Source organism: Sorex fumeus, unplaced genomic scaffold (assembly GCF_029834395.1).
Source record: "Sorex fumeus unplaced genomic scaffold, SorFum_2.1 ptg000039l, whole genome shotgun sequence".
In the NCBI taxonomy this organism is placed as follows: domain Eukaryota; kingdom Metazoa; phylum Chordata; class Mammalia; order Eulipotyphla; family Soricidae; genus Sorex; species Sorex fumeus.
Window position 1 is genome coordinate 6,305,551 of NW_026606096.1, and position 16,586 is coordinate 6,322,136.

The 16,586-nt window shown below is 58.0% G+C and overlaps 1 protein-coding gene across 5 annotated transcripts; it reads left to right on the top strand.

Moving 5' to 3' along the window:
* Positions 1 to 1,590: 1,590 nt before the first annotated feature.
* Positions 1,591 to 12,662, top strand: DMTN (dematin actin binding protein). Of its 5 annotated transcripts, XM_056118983.1 has the most exons (14): positions 1,591 to 1,793; positions 1,946 to 2,020; positions 2,255 to 2,410; positions 3,341 to 3,385; positions 3,619 to 3,718; positions 4,267 to 4,323; positions 4,523 to 4,675; positions 5,793 to 5,917; positions 7,194 to 7,299; positions 10,360 to 10,424; positions 10,569 to 10,628; positions 10,883 to 10,948; positions 11,150 to 11,230; positions 11,319 to 12,662. In XM_056118983.1, the coding sequence occupies exons 1-14, from the start codon at positions 1,776 to 1,778 to the stop codon at positions 11,430 to 11,432; spliced, it is 1,221 nt and encodes a 406-aa protein (XP_055974958.1). In that variant the 5' UTR covers positions 1,591 to 1,775; the 3' UTR covers positions 11,433 to 12,662. The 5 variants fall into 5 exon arrangements, with proteins under 5 accessions (XP_055974958.1, XP_055974959.1, XP_055974960.1 ...); XM_056118984.1 differs by lacking the exon at positions 10,883 to 10,948; XM_056118985.1 differs by lacking the exon at positions 1,946 to 2,020.
* Positions 12,663 to 16,586: the final 3,924 nt, after the last annotated feature.

The following is a 16,586-nucleotide window of genomic DNA, read 5'->3' on the forward strand; positions in this document are numbered from 1 at the left end:
TTTTTCCTTTTTGGGTCACACCCAGCGATGCTCATGGGTTACTCCTGGCTCTTAACTCAGAAATTACTCCTGGCAGTGCTCAGCGGACCCTATGGGATGCTGGGAATCGAACCCGGGTCGGCCGCATGCAAGGCAAACGCCCTACCTGCTGTACTATTGCTCCAGCCCCACAGCACTCGTTCTAATTGGGTTCAGCCACGACCCCTGTCAGCCCCCACCTAACTGGGGCCGAGGTTACCCCAGGTTAAACATGGTCCCCGGGATTCAGGAGGATATACTGGCCAGGGCACAGACAAGAGCGCAGGAGGAAGAGGAGCCTGGAGGATTGTCCAGGTCTGGCACCAGGAGCGGACAGTGCAGGGAAGCGGGAGTGAGGGCGGCTGGGCGGTGGGCAGCAGGGGGACAGCGGGCAGGTAACGGCCTGATACAGTGCAGGAGGGGCTAAGATCGGGAACACCGTGATGAGCCTGTCATGATCCTCTGTGCACGGGAATGCTACAGCCCCGGGGAAGAGGGAAGCGGAAAGAATGACTGTGAACACACCAAACAGTTGTCATGTTTTTTTTTTCTTTTTGGGTCCCACCCGGCGATACACAGGGGTTACTCTGGCTCATGCACTCAGGAATTACTCCTGACAGGGGGACCATATGGGATGCTGGGAATCGAACCCAGGTCAGCCACGTGCAAGGCAAACTCCCTGCCTGCTGTGCTATTGCTCTGGCTCCCAGTTGTCATGTACACCCCCCCATTTAATGGACGAATACTGTGTGGCCCCGTGAAGCAAGGCTATTTTCCCAAGGTGACCCAGCTTCTGCGGGGCAGAACCCGCACTCCGGCCGGCACCCACACACTGACCGCATGGCGCTGCCTCTTCCCGTCCTCGCCACAGCTCTGGCCACCAGGGCACAACGGCAGCCATTGGTGACCTGCCTGGGCTGAAGGGCCACCATCCAGGGGAGGGCGGTGTGGGGCTGAGGATGGCAGAGAGATTTGCTGAGGGAGTGAAGAGCGGCCCCAGGAAACTGGTGACCTTCTGGGGCAGAGAGAACAGAGCACGGTGCCTAGACACTTCCTGTCCCTCTGCGCCAGTGGACTGGAAGCAGCAGCCCTGCTGGAATGTGGCCGCCAGGGAACAGGCATGGGGGAGGGTCCCCTGCTTCTTCCCTGGGAGCCTGGCACTTTCCGCTCCCACCTTGTGGCTCTGGGTAGTGACCACTCCCTCTGGGCTGAGCCTTCTGGAGGTGGGAGAAAGAGGCCAGCCCCAAACCAGGGCCATGGCAGAGGCCAAGGGGGGAGGGTGGTGGTGAGACCGAACTGGAAGTGGACAGCAGCTTTGCCCCCCCCCCCCCCCGCAGGTGTGACAAAGCTGGGATGTGCTTGGGTGGCTGACCCCTGCTGTCATTTCCTTTCCAGCCCTAGAATGATGGCTCACAGCCAAGTGCAGTCCCGGCCACATTCCGCCTTGCTCTGTCCACGTGCACCGGCTGTCCCGGAATGCACGAATGGAAAGCCCGAGCCGCGGGCCCTCTGGGAGCGCCGGCCGGGGCCCAGCAGGCCTGGCTCGCAGCGTTCGGCTGGCTTCCTTTACAGGTCGGCCGCCCTGCCCGCGGGAGCCACCGAGGGATGAGGACGCTACAGCCCGGTGGATCGCCCTCTCTGCTCTCACGGCCCCGAGCGCGCCGCGCCCCGGAGCCGGGCTCAGCCTGACGCCCGGCCCTCTCCCGTCGCGCACAGCACCCCGCCGCCGGTGACCCGACCCCCCAGCTGCCTGCTGCATGGACCGGCTGCAGAAGGTGCGCGCGCGGGGTGGGGCAGGTCGGGAGCCGGCGGTGCCACCTGGTGGCTGCCCGCAGCACTGCACCCCCGGGCCCTCCGCCGTCCGCACAGCCCCGCCGCCCTCGCCCACACGCACGTGCCCACCCGCCCGCCTTCTCCCTCTCCCCAGCAACCACTGACCTCCCCCGGGAGCGTCAGCTCCTCCAGAGATTCCAGTGTGCCCGGCTCTCCCTCCAGCATCGTGGTGAGTACCCCTCACCAGCACCCTCAGGCCGGGAGGGGGCGGAACGTGCAGCCCCCCCTGGCCGCTGCCCCGCAGGACGCCGGGGGACCTTCCGCACCCAGGGGATCCCCCAAGTGCCAGGTCCCCGACTAGTGAGGTGACCCAGGAGGGTCCGTTTCAGCAGCTGGCAGCATGGAATAAGGCCCCTGGAGGCCAGTTTCCGCCCCATCACCCTCTTCCCGCTGTTTCCCCCAGGCCAAGATGGATAATCAGGTGCTGGGCTACAAGGACTTGGCTGCCATCCCCAAGGACAAGGCCATCCTGGACATCGAGCGGCCTGACCTCATGATCTACGAGCCCCACTTTACCTACTCTCTCCTGGAGCATGTGGAGCTGCCCCGGAGCCGGGAGGTGAGGGCTGAGGCCCCATGACCGGGCAGGACTGGCTCAGGGCACTGGCAGAACCCAGCCCTGTCTCAGGCCCTGGAGGTCAGACGCAAAGAATAAGAGAGGGGGAAGGTGGGCTGGAGCAATAGCACAGCAGGTAGGGTGTTTGCCTTGCACGCACCCGACCCGGGTTCGATCCCCGGCATTCCATATGGTCCCCTGAGCACTGCCAGGAGTAACCCCTGACCATTGCTGGGTGTGACCCAAAAAGGAAGATAAATAAATAGAGGGGGGAGGAGGAGAGACAGGAGTGATCCCTGAGCACGGGGTGTGCCCCCCAGAGGAAGGGGGGAGGGCTCTGCGACTTATGGGTCAGGTCACCAGCCAGGGTTGGGGGGCTCACAGAGAGGGGTGGGAGGGAGGGCTTAGGGACTCAGGCCAGGACAGGTTAGGAGTTGTCAAAAGGAGGGTCAATCCCTGGAAGGCCAGGGGACACTGAACCTGGTGGACAGAACAGTGATGGTGTGTGCCCTCCATCCCTCTCCTGTGGGGTCTGGTGACACTGCCACCTCCACCTGCCCACCTACCCTGGAGTCAGGTGCGTGCGTCCATGCTGTGCTCCTTCTATGGAAACTGCCTCCAGGAGAGCGGTGGTGCCCGGGCAGAGCAGAGGGCGGCTGTGGGCACAAGGCCACCATCCCCCAGGCTCCAGGAGGGCCACCACCCCCACGTCCCCGCAGGGCTGGGCTCTATCCCCGTGGTCTCAGCACGGCACATGCTCAGCCCTGCTCTCTTCCTGCTGGCGAGAGGCTTCTGGAAGGCCCAGGGTGAAGTGAAGGATGGAGGAGATGGCCCAGAGATGGGTCCTGCCAGCATTCAGGGTGAAGGGGGGGTGCAGAGGGGCCTTGTGGGGGCTCTGGGATGAGGCTCTGACTGCCTGCTCTCTATTCACAGCGCTCGCTGTCCCCCAAATCCACATCCCCCCCTCCATCCCCAGAGGTGAGTCTGCCCACCCCACCCACCCCGACAGCTGGCTCACCATCCCCCAATGCCCGGCAGGGGTGATGGCTCTCCATCCCCTGCCAGGCACAGAATCAGGGAAGGACCCTCTGGCCCCTTCGCTGGTGATTGTTCTCCCTCCATGTTGGGGGGTGCGGGGCAGCTCTGGGACACAAGGTGACGCGTGTCTGTGAGGGAGGCCCAGACCTGGGAGCTGGCTTTCTGCTCTGCAGGTGTGGGCGGACAGCCGGTCCCCCGGCACCATCTCTCAGGCTGCAGCTCCAAGAACCACGGGGACCCCCCGGACCAGCCTGCCCCATTTCCACCATCCCGGTAGGCTTTGCGGTCAGCATGACTGCACCCTTGTCCTGGGACCACTTTCACCCCTCCCCCCCCCCCCCCCAGGAATCCTGGCTCCTTTCTCAAGCACATGCTGAGCCTAAACTGAGCCGTCCCCCAGTGCCAGGGCTGCAGGAAGGCTCCGTACACGGCGGGGCTACCCTGCCTTCCCTCCCACACCAGGGATAGACAAAAGGGTTCACCCATGGAGTCCACCCAGAGTACAGCAGATAGGGCAACCGCCTGCCTTGCAGGGGTTGGACCCAGGTTCAATCCCTGGCATTCCATATGGTCTCCTGAGCACCACCAATAGTAATTCCTGAGTGCAGAGCCAGGAGTAACCCGTGAAGATCAGCAAATGTGGCCCAAAAACAAGAAAAAAATGGAAGAAAGTTCCACCCACTTAGGCCCCTTCCTAGGGACCGGACACTGTCGGGGCTCTTTACGGAAGCCCTGGCTCTCTGTGAGTCCTTTTTCATCACTGACACGGCCCCCTCCACCCCAACACACTCTGCTTCTCCTCACTTGCTCCTTCTCTGCAGAGACCACCCGCCCAGATTCCAACATCTACAAGAAACCCCCCATCTACAAGCAGAGAGGTGAGGGTCCCCGAGGCCACTGCCCGGTCAGCGCTGCCCACGGTGCTGAGGGCGGGGGCAGAAGTGGAGTGTCTGGGCTGCCTGGAACCTTTGCCTGTTGCTTTGGGACTGGGGGGATGGGACAGCTGTGGTTGGGGTGCGGTGAGTGAGCTGGGGGCAGGAGTGGGCCAGCGAGGCTGACCTTGAGCACTGTCTTCAGAGTCTGTGGGGGGCAGCCCCCAGAGCAAACACCTCATTGAGGACCTCATCATCGAGTCGTCCAAGTTCCCTGCGGCACAGCCCCCCGACCCCAACCAGCCAGCCAAGATAGAAACCGACTACTGGCCGTGCCCCCCGTCGCTGGCCGTTGTGGGTAAGAGGAACTTGTGTGAGTGCGTGTGAGCATGTGTGTGTGTGTGTGTGAGTGTGTATGTGGTTGTGTGTATGATTATGTGTGTGTTTGTGTATGTAAACGTGTGTGAGTGTGTGGCTGTGTACATGATTATGTGTGTGATTGTGTATGTAAACATGTGTGTGATTCTGTGTGTGTGACTGTGTGTGGTTGTGTATATGATTATGTGTGTGATTGTGTGAGTGTGTGTGGTTGTGTGTATGATTATGTGTGTGATTGTATATGTAAACATGTGTGCAATTGTGTGAGTGTGTGTGTGATTGTGTGAGTGTGTGTGTGGTTGTGTGTATGATTATGTGTGTGATTGTGTATGTAAATGTGTGTGATTGTATGTGAGTATGTGGTTGCGTATAGGATTATGTGTGTGTTGTATATGTAAACATGTGATTGTGTGAGTATGTGTGACTGTGTATATATGTGTGTGTGTGTGTGTGTGTAGGGGGTCAACCCCAGACACCACCTCCCTCTTGCACCCTGGTGAAACCCAGTGAGGCACCTTCCTCCACTCATCCCATGGCCTTTGGCATCTCCGGCTTCCACCACCTCCCTGAAGTCCTGGAACTCGGGGGCGGGGGGGCGGGGGAGCGGCCAGATTTGCCACCTGCCATAGGCAGCCTCCTCCCTCATCCGCTTACGTCACAAGCATCAAACCCTGCCTCGTCTCAGGCAGTGAGACAGAGACAGAGAAAGATTGGAGGTGTGTGTCGGTCCCCAGTGAGCCAGCGTCAGCTCTTGCCTGCCCACTGGCCTGCGTTGGTGTGCATGGGCACCCAGGTGTGCCCACTGGCTCTACTGAGATGCTCAGAAGTGGTTCTTTGCCGTCTTGGAAATGAGCTCCAGTAGTAGCAGAGACAGCAGTGGGCGAGGGGCCTTGCTGCGGCCATCTGGCCAGGAGCGACCCTCAGTGCAGAGCTCAGAGTAGACCCTGACCTCTGGGTGTGCCTGCCCACCCCCCTGCCCCCCGCCTCTGGGGTGTAGCCTCACCAGGCCTGCCTGTGCCCTTCACATGCCAGCGCCTGGCAGGTGCCTGCTGGGGCCGCTCACTGACCGCCATGCGGCCCTGGCCTGTGTTTCCCAGAGACGGAATGGAGGAAGCGGAAGGCATCTCGGAGGGGCGCTGAGGAAGAAGAGGAGGAGGAAGATGATGATTCTGGGGAGGAAATGAAGGCCCTGAGGGAGCGTCAGAAAGAGGAGCTCAGTAAGGTAGAGCGCCCACCTGCCCACTCCCAGCCTTCCTGCCTCCCTCTCTCCCTGCTTCCCAGCCTCCCAGCCTCCCTTCCTCCCAGCCTCCAGCTCCCCAACCTCCCTGCCTCCCTGCCTCCCGGTCCCCCAGCCTCCACACCTCTAACCTCCCAGACTCCCTTCCTCCCCTAATCCTGTCTCCCCAATCCTGGCCTCCCTGCCTCCCAGCCTCCCCACCTCCCTACCTCACTACCTCCCCACCTCCAAGCCTCCCAGCCTCCCAGCCTCCCAGTCTCCCAGCCTCCCTGCCTCCCAGCCTCCCTGCCTCCCAGCCTCCCTGTTATTGGGGCACAGAAGCTTCAACCCCAGCCAGGCAGTTCAAAGCAGGCTTCAGCCTGGGAGTGTCCAGCCAAAACAGAGCTGGGCAGCAATTCTCCTGCTCCCCCAGCATTTCAGGGGTCACTTTTTATTTGTTAGGGGCCATAGTGCTGGGGGCCACTTGGAAAACCCCAGGGCCAGAACCAAACCCTGGCCTCCTACCAGCAGAGCCTGAGCTCCAGCTCCCTGAGCCTTCTCGCCTGCCCCTGGCCTGCCGCTTTCAATTTATTTTTATTTTTTTTTCAGTTGATTCCCCTCTTCTTCTCTCTGTTAGCGGTGCCCAGCTGCGATGCCCACCCATTGGTCCTCCTCACGCCTAGCTCCTGCACTTGGTCACGTGCCTGCCGTCCCTGCCTGCCTGCGGGGTCTGGCTCGGCAGTGGTGGGGCCCTTGCATGCCTGGTGTGCGCTAGAGGCTGCACACCCTCTGCCCTGGTGCTTGGAGCAGGTGTGGTCCGACGTTTGCAAGGATGGCATCTCTGCCTGCGCGCTCTGTGATGAGGGTCACCGGGCCTCCCCTCCCCCCGCTGCTGCCTCCCAAAGGGCCCCTGGATTTCCTGCTGCTCTTTGGGGCCATGACCTAATCTCAGGGTGACGAACACAGAACCCGGTGGCTTCATTGGTGCAGGCTGAGCAGGGCACTTGGGCACGGTGTCCAGTGGCGGGGGCCGGCGGGGTGGATGCTGGAGTCCAGCAATGGACACTGGAGGTGTCGTGGGCCGAGGCTGGGTGGGGCTGATGCTATGCAGCGCAGCTCCAGTTCCTTGTCTTGACGGTGGCCCCGTGCAGCAGAGCAAAGAGCCTCCTGGGGCAGCCGCTGACTCCAGGCAGCCGCCCTCGGGGCCTCGACCTGCCCTCGCTCTGAACCGTGTGGGCCCGAGAGACGAGTCCTGGCCTCATCTTCCTGCCTCCTTAACCAGGTTACTTCCAACCTGGGAAAGATGATCCTGAAAGAAGAGATGGAAAAGTCACTGCCTATCCGGAGGAAAACCCGCTCCCTGCCCGACCGGACCCCCTTCCACACTTGTGAGTGCCCTGGACGGAGCCCCCGGCAGCTGGTGGAGTTTGTTTATCCTATGTCCGGCCCTGTGCTGCGAGCACTGTTGGGGAGGGGAAGGGGAGGCCCGGGCACCAGGCATGACGTTTACACACTCCTCGGGGCAAGGCCGGATAGGAAGAGAGGCTGTCAGCTCGGGCTGGGTGACGGGACGGCAGCACCAACCAAGTTCCATGTGGTCGCTCAGTGCTGCTGGGTGTTGACCTGAGGCCCCGAGCACCCCCAGATGTAGCCCTGGTGCACCCTGGCACTGCTGGGCTCAGGTGTCGAACCATTGTGCCCAGTTGACTGAACATCACTGGGAGTGACCCCCCCTCCCCGAGCCCCCTATACTGTCTGGGAGACCTTCGCCCTCAAACGACAGGATGCACCAAAGAAGAATTAGCAGATTTGGCTTAATAAGCTGTGTATTAGGTGTATTTTCCATAACCAAGTGGTAGGAAATAGTGAAAGAATCAAGCCCTAGGCTGGGAGGTGCTTGCTTGCAGATGTCTGGTTTGAGCTCCTGGTCCCGGGCACCACCAGGAGCAATCCTCCAGGGACCGCATCGGGCATAGCCCCTGGGGGTCTGGAGAGAGAGCACAGTGTGTGGGGCACATGGCCTTGCACATGGCTCTGGTTTGACCCCACGTACCCTGTATGGTCCCTTGAGCCTGCCAGGAGTGATCCCTGAGCACAGAGCCAGGAGTATGCACCCCCCCCCAAAAAAAAGTCACTAAGAATAGCCCCTGAGCACCTCTGAGCCAAAACCCAGGGGGTCTAGAGAAACGGGGTGGGGTGGAGGACTAGAATTCAATCAGCTGCCTCAGGGACAGTTTGAATGTGGGGTGAGGAATGACAGTTTAAATGACTAAGGGCAACAGTTTAACAGTTTTGTTTTGGGCCCTGGATCTAAGGTCTTGCAGGAGGGGAATCAGGAGACAGGTGAAGAGACTAGCTCTGGGTCAGTTGGTACCCAGCCTGGGGCACGCAGGTAGGCCCTGAGTTTGAGTGGAAGCTTGAGCAGCTGCTGGCATCAGGCAGTGCCCTCGCAGCACGCAGAGCAGAAAGGCTGGGAGAGAAGGAGAGAGAAGGAGCCCGTGCTGAGAGAGACCCCGGGAGGCCCGGGTGCACCCTGGCCCCGAACACATCAAGAGCAGTCGGGGGACTGACTGGGAGGAGACCCAGCCTCAGGATGTGAGAGACTGGCCTTAGGGAGGCCTCTCTGGAGCAGAGAGATAGCTCAGGCTGCATGGGTGACGCCCTAAGTTTGATACCTGAGAGATAGTACATGCTTTGGACCCAGGTTTCATCTCCTGAGCAACACCAGGTGCAGTGAGAGAAAGACAGACAGACAGACAGACAGACAGACAGAGATAGTAAGGGGTTAAGGCAAATGTAGGGGGCGGAGTGATAGTACAGCAGGTGGGGCATTTGCCTTGCACATGGATAACCCTGGGTTCGATCCCAGCATCCCATGTGGTCCCCCGAGCACTGCCAGGAGTAATTCCTGGGTGCAGAGCCAGGAGGAACACCTGAACATCATCAGGTGTGACCCAAAATGCTAGAAAAAAGAAAAAAAAGGCATATGCGAAATGCGTGACCGTGGTTCAGTCTCCAGCGTTGCATGGTCCCTGCCTGTCACCAGTAATCTGGCACCGCAGGGCCCAAGCAGCACCGAAACCATAGGAAGAGCCTTCCTGAGCAAGTCATGGGGAAGAACCCCCAGGGAGGGGAGAGGGAAGAGGAGAGGAGAGGAGAGAAAGGAAAGGAAGGGAAGGAAGGGGAGGGGAGGAGAGGAGAGGAAACGTAGTGATCTTATGAAATATGCAATTCAGAATGACAGCTGATGGTGCAGACAGGAATGAGTCTGCTCCCTAACTAGACTAATTTTAATTTTTGTTTATCACTTTTGGGTCACTCCCCACCGAAGAAAGTCACTAAGAATAGCCCCTGAGCACCTCTGAGCCAAAACCCAGGGCATCTAGAGAAACGGGGTGGGCTGGAGGACTAGAAACCCAGGGGTTACTTCTGCCTCTGCACTCAGGAATTACTCCTGGCAGTGCTCAGGGGACCATATGGGATCCCAGGGAGTGAACCTGGGTCAGTTGTGCTCAAGACACGTGCCCTACCCTGCTGTGCTAGCTCTTCAGCCTCTTGTGAGACATTTCAATTTTGATCACTGACATTGTAATAAGACCATAATGATTCTATAGCTGTTTTTTTAGTTGTTTAATATTGGGTCACACCCAGTTGTACTTAGGACTTGCTCCTGGCTCTGTGCTCAGGAAACACTCCTGGAAGGTCTTGGGGATCACTTGGAGAACTGGGGATCAAACCCAGGTTGGACACATGTAAGGCGAGCGCCTTACCCATTGTATTATTGCTCTGGCCTGGTTCTGTAGTTTTGTCTGAAATATTATTATAGACTTAATTTTGTTTTGTTTTGTTTGGGGACTACACCTGGCAATGCTTATGGGTTACTCCTGGCTCTGCATTCAGGGATTACTCCTGGTGATGCTCAAGGGACCATATAGGATGCCAGGGTTCCAATCCTGGTAGGCCGCTTACCCGTTATACTATCTCTCCAGCACCTGAAAAATTATACAAATTTTTTTTATAGGAGCTACACACTCCTGAAATATCTTGGCCCTTGAGTTTGGTAGTGCCTGGGGCTACCAGGGCCAAACCCAGTGGTTCTTGGGATGAGGCACACAGCACCGGGATCAGACGCGGAGCCTCACATGTTAGGCGTGTGCTCCCCTAAGACTTATTTTTGTACCCCCGAGATTCGTGCCTTGGTGGCGAGCCTCAATGTGGGCTCACTGTGGATTGTAGCACTCGGGCACGTGGCCCTGTTATATGTTTCCTGCACTTCTGCTAGCAAGGAAAAGGTCAGGTCTGTGCCAGAACCACAGGCACATGGGCCCTGCCTAAAGGTGACGGCAAAGCACCCCCAGCTCCCCCAGGTGCCCCTGCCAGGGCCCGAGAGGGCATCCCCTCGTGATGGCCGGCCTCAGGGACTGAAGTAGGTCTCCACTATCTTGCAGCCTTGCACGGTGGAACCTCCAAGTCATCTTCTCTTCCCGCCTACGGCAGGACCACCCTGAGCCGGGTAAGGTCCCTCCCCCAACCAAAGCCCTGGGCTTCAGGAGAATGGGCCTGGAGGGGCGTGGGGAGAGCCTGGGACCAGGTGGGGGGGGCTTGCGGTGGGCCAACGCCAGCCCCTCACGCAGGCCATGGCACTCTGTCCCCCTAGCTTCAGTCCACAGAATTCAGCCCATCGTCAGGGAGTGAGGCCGGAAGTCCAAGTAAGTCCGTGGTGGTCCGGCTGGGTTAGAGGGGGGTCCCCACACACTGAGCGCCCGCTGAACAGAGTTCTTCTCTCCACAGGTCTGCAGGTGAGTGCCGCCGGCCCAGGGGAGCCCGGAGCCCCAGAAGCCGGGACTGGCAGTGTCGGGGGGAAGGGGGTGTGGGGCTGCACTGTGACCCTCTGAAGACACGAGACGCCCAGGGTAAGGCCGGGAGGTCTCCCTGCCCCACGCTGGCTCACTGCGGCTTTGGTCTCCCCAGAACGGAGAGGGCCAGAGGGGGAGGATGGACCGGGGGAGCTCCCTGCCCTGTGTGCTTCAGCAGAAGGTGAGGGGCAGAGGCGCTAGACTGGGAAGGTGGGGGTGGGGTCCTCCTGGGGCGGAGGAGGGCAGGGAGATGGATGGCCAAGCAGCATGACCCCCAGTGGCCCCTGCAGGCTGGTAAGGACGCGCGGGGAGCAGAGAGGGGCACGTGGGCCGGGACCGCTGGGAATGACCCCAACCCCTGCCCCCTCCCCCCCGCCCCCAGATCTACCCCTACGAAATGCTGGTGGTGACCAACAAGGGCAGAACTAAGCTGCCGCCTGGTGTGGACCGCATGAGGCTGGAGGTACGCAGGGGCCATGCTCAGCGGGCGGGGGGGACCGGGCAGGTGCAAGGTGTCCCCTTCCTGAGCCCCGCTGTGTGCCCCCTCACAGAGGCACCTGTCGGCCGAGGACTTCTCCCGGGTCTTCGCCATGTCGCCCGAGGAGTTCAGCAAGCTGGCCCTGTGGAAGCGGAACGAGCTGAAGAAGAAGGCCTCCCTCTTCTAGCGCCGCTCCGTCCCACTGCTGCGGGATCTGCAGCCTAGGGGGTCCCCCACCCCCAAAGCATCCTCTCTGGGGGGAGCAGCTGGCGCAGAGGCAGGCTTGGCTGCATCCCTTGGGGCGAGGGAGAGGCAAGTCCTCTGCCATGCTGGGTCGGGGGGACACAGCCTCTTCCCTGCAGTGAGCTGGGGTGCCCCCTCCGGTCCTCCCTGCACTTAATGTTGGTGTTCCCTCCCTCCCCCATCCCCGCACAAGGTCCCCAGAGAAGTCAGGGGCAATGAAGGTGGCACTCAGTGGTCAGGCCTGTCTGCTGTCTTTTTTGGTTGTTGGTTTTTTGTTTTTATTTTTGTTTTGTTTTGTTTTGTTTTGGGGGGGTCGGTGTCACACCCAGCAGTGCTCAAGGCTGACTCTTGGGCTCTGCACTCAGGAATTACTCCTGGTGGGCTTGGGAGACCGTGTGTGGTGCCAGGGATGGAACCTGGGTTGGCCATGTGCAAGGCAAACCACTATCCTATCGCTCTGGTGTCTTGACCAGTGGAACCCTTGGGCCCCAGGAGTGGGGGGTTCTGGCGTGGAGAGCTCCAGGGCCTGTGTGCCGGCACTTCTCTGCCCTTAGGAAGCCCCCTCACGCCGGGCTTCTCTCTGACTCCAGCAGGCAGGCCCCTGTCCTCAGCTTGCCCTGTCTTTTCCCTTTGACCCCCAAGCTTCAAAGCCTCTTGCTCTCGCCCTGTGGCTTTCCAAAGCCTTGGCTTAGCATGGAGATGTGACCTCTCCACGCCCTGGGCTGCCATCAGCCTCCAGACAGCTGGCTAGATGCTCCCTCCCAGCGCCAGCCTGGCTCCTGGCAGAACCCAGGCCTTTGGGACCCCTTGGATGGAGGAATCGTGGCTACCAGGCTGTGCCCACACCCATGTACCCCCATCAGGCTCTCTAAAGAATGTAAACTCTTAGGGCTCCCAGCTGCTTTCCTCCCCTGGCTCTCTGCGGGATCTTGACCACACGCCCAGCTTTCCTCTCTGCAGACACACGTGTGTATATAATTATATATATATACATATATATATTTTTTTGCCCAGGTCTGGGTTTTGTTCCTGTCAGACCCTGGCATCCCTTTCTACTGTGTGTGTGTTTGTGTGTGTGTGTGGGTGCGTGTGTGTGTGCACACACGTGCATGTGTGTCTATGATGCCGGAGGAGAGGACTCTGCTTGGAATTAAAGGTTGCACTGGGTCCCCTCCTCTATTTGTCCTTTATGAGCCACCAGAGCTGGGTGTGAGGGACAGGGTGAGGGTTGAGTTGGGGCACAGAGGCTCTTAGAGGTAGAGAGATGGTGCCCACCCTCGCCTCCCCCACCCCAGGCCATGGAAGAAGAGGCCAGCCCAGAGAAGGGCCACATGAAGGCCAGCTGGGGACCAGCGACTCTGACCTCCACCGAGGCCTTGGGGCTCCTCTGGGCATCACTCATTGGCGTCCTGGACGGCTGCCCCCACAGGCCCTAATCTGTGGGTCCCGGGCCGCACAAGAGCAGCCAGAGTTCTGGGCTGGCTGTGGGGACCCCTCAGGGGGAGCGTTTGGTGGAGGCCCAGGGAGGAGAGGGGAATATGTCTTGGTTGACTTGGCTGGGCCTACCCGTTGTGCAGGGGACCCGGGATCTGGGTCTGACCTACCTAAGAGGTGGAGGGGTGGCGATTTGATCCCAGGATTGGCAGGAGGACTTGGGGTGTGGGTGCTCACCGGGGAGGAGCCAGCCTCACCTGACTGGCATGGAACCTTCCATAGGTGCAGGCAGAGGCCAGCAGGTGAGTTGGAAGGGGCCCAAGTGTGCACTAAGCCGGGGGCAGGTGTCTGACCTAAGTGTCCTATCCCTGGGACTGGTTTCTGGACCCTTGGGTGGAAACAAGAGCAAAGTGATCATCACCCCACAGCCAGAGGTGATCTAAATGGTTGGTGACACTTTCATTTTCCAACCCCGTGTGAATTCGTCGGGGAATGACTGTGCTAATCTATCATGAGTGAGAGGCCTGTGGAATAGGGACGCTTCACCTGAAGTTCCCAGGTGTGGGACGGACGAACATCTCCGCACTTCCTGACTGCTGACTCAGGCCCCCCTCGATGTCAGCCCAGGGACAGCAGAGCAGGGCTGAGAGGAGGAGAGCAGAGAGGCGAAGGAGAGGTGAGGGGCCTCCTTCTGCTCCTGAGCATCAGGTGTTTGGCACGTGACATGTGGACATAGACAAACTCAGCACCCCAGGTTCATGGAGCCCCCATGGAGGCGCACAGCAATGTAAGCATGGCCCACTGAGAAACTGGGACGGGGCGGGGGGCAGAGGGAGAGTGGACAGTAAGTTCCTGAGAATTTAGAGCCGTCCAAAGAGAAACAGTCCTCTAAAACAAATTGTCCCATAAGACACACACACACACACACACACACACACACACACACACCACAGAGCAGATCCCAGACCTTAATGAATGAATATTAAGGAAGTGGTTTTCAAAAAGTTATTATTATTAATTTGGGGGGTGAACAACAACTGGTTGTGCTCAAGGCTCAGTGATCACTTCTGGAAGTGCTCAGGAGACCATATATGGTGCCAGGGATTGAATCCGGGTCAGCTACATGCAAGGCAACCACTTCACCCACTGTACTATCTCTCTGACCCCTTTTCACTATTATTTAAATTTTTAAAAATTTATTATTAAAAACATTTATAACGTTTTGGTTTCTTTGAACCATACCTAGTAGTGTTCAGGGGCTACTCCTGACATGGTGCTCAGGGACTATATGGTGCTGGGAATAAACCCATGGTTCCCTCATACAAAGAACATGCTTCAGTCATTTAAGCCATCTTTTCAGCCCTCCACATATATTTTTTTAATTCAGATCTTATGATTAATAATTAAAAGACATTTGTAAGTTGGATGGTAAGGTTAATTATTATTAAGCCATTGAAAACAGAAGAAACAACTTCATAATATAATTTTTTTTGCGGGGGGAGAGGGACACTTGACTGTACTCAACACTTACTACTGAATCATTCCTGGTGGTGCTTGGGAGACCATCTTGGGTACTGAGGATTGAGTCTGGATCGGCCACATGCAAGGCAAACACCCTGTCAACTATTCTTTCTGGCTCATCAGGATTTAAAAAATTTAAATCAGGGGGGCTGGAGCAATAGTACAGTGGGTAGGGCGTTTGCCTTGCACACGGTCAACCCGGGTTCGATTCCCAGCATCCCATATGATCCCCCGAGCACTGCCAGGAGTAATTCCTGAGTGCAAAGCCAGGAGTAACCCCTGTGCATCGCCAGGTGTGACCCAAAAAGCAAAAACAAAAACAAAACCAAGAAATTTAAATCAGGGTTTCAGGATGTAATTCAACAATAGAGAACTTTCCTGTTATGTATGAGACCAGGGTTTAATCCCCAGGAAGAAATTTTAAACCAAGGATTATCTCTGACAACTGCCCTTTTCTTAATGGAAGATGATTTATTAATGTATTCTTAAATATATTAATGTTATTAATAAGGAAATCCTGATTCACACATAAGCAGTTACAGAATCGTAGGGCTTATAAACATGCACACACCCATTCACATTCCTCGGAAGAGCAGCGTCTTTGTCCGGAGACCTTGGGCTGAGCTTAGAGTTCTGCCCCTCGTAGACAGTTCACCCTGAAGCAGGCTCCCCTATCCATTAAGCTGCAAGGCAGAGAGGCATTATCGGAAGCTCTCCTCTCCAGTGAAGCAGAATTTGGGGGGAGGCACATTGGGGAAGTGTTCTGGGGCCATGTGATGCCAGGGTCAAATCCAGGGCTACCACAGGCAAGGGCCTTTATCCCAGATCATTGAACCGTTTGCTGAGTATCCCTGCTCCCCGTTTAAAGTCGAATTTAAATATCAGTGTGCTCTGCCACGTCCAGCAAGTAAGTGTGTGCACAGACTCTTCCTAGAGCCTTTATTTTTTAAAATTTTTGTTTTTTTGCTTTTTGGGTCACAGCCGGGGATGCACAGGGATTACTCCTGGCTCTGCATTGAGGAATTACTCCTGGCAGTGCTTGGGGGACCATACGGGATGCTGGGAATCAAACCCAGTCGGCTGTGTGCAAGGCAAACGCCCTATCTGCAGTGCTATCGCTCCAGCCCCTTCCTAGAGCCTTTAAAGCACAAAAGTTAAGCTGTATAAAAGGTTATGCATCAACTGGCTGCAGCTCACCGAGGGCAGCTGCTTGACCCATACAGGCCCCGGGGAACACGCAGCACTGGACCCCTCCCCTCCACCACCCGCCTCAGTGGCTCAGAATACAAAACAGACTTGGATTTTCCTTTCGTCCAGAGACATTTTGGGGTGGTGGTGGGGGGTTGGGCCACACCCAGCAATGCCCTGGGTTAACCCCTCTGAGTTCAGGGATTCCTCCTGGTGGTGCTTAAGGGACCGTATGGGATGTGGGGGATTGAAGCTGGGAAGGCCGTATGCATGGTAAGGGGCTGCCTGTCTGGCCCCGGTCCAGAGGCATTTGGGCCTAAAAACCTCCTCTCCCTTCTCAAGCCTTCCCTACCCGGCACCTATTTGTAGATGGACCCTCTGAAAGCATCTCCTGCCCCAGCAGCAGGAGAGTTGTGAGGTAGTCTGGGCTCCATCACCCTGGCCCGGCCTAGGTGACTCAGGAGGAAAGCAGGCTCTGCTCCTCTGCGGCTGGCACCCAGCTCTGGGCAGGTGGGCATGGCCAGGCCTCAGCCCCCCTGGGAACTATAGAAGCCAGAAGGGTGAATGCATAAAGCCTAAAGCCCTGAAGACCCACAGTAACCGGCTCTTGGCTCCGTGACAGGGGCTGTACCCCCTTCCGAGTGATCCCCGCTGTCTCATCCTCCGGGGTCAGTGGTCAGCAGAAATCCATCCTGAGGGGCTGGAGCAATAGCACAGCGGGTGGGGCATTTGCCTTGAACGCGGCCGACCTGGATTTGATTTCCAGCATCCCATAGGGTCCCCTGAGCACTGCCAGTTGTAATTCCTAAGTGCAGAGCCAGGAGTAACCCCTGTGCATTGCCGGGTGTGACCCAAAAAGAAAAAAAAAAAAAGAAAGAAAGAAATCTACCCCAAGCAACATGTGTGCGGCTATCAGATGAGTCCTACATTCCCGGGGGCTGGAGGCAGCAGAGGG

What these genes read in the sequence shown, in the direction of transcription:
- DMTN (XM_056118983.1), top strand. An exon ending in AGAAAGAGGAGCTCAGTAAG is followed by an intron (nt 5,918 to 7,193) that starts GTAGAGCGCCCA and finishes CTCCTTAACCAG; the next exon opens with GTTACTTCCAACCTGGGAAA. An exon ending in CCGGACCCCCTTCCACACTT is followed by an intron (nt 7,300 to 10,359) that starts GTGAGTGCCCTG and finishes ACTATCTTGCAG; the next exon opens with CCTTGCACGGTGGAACCTCC.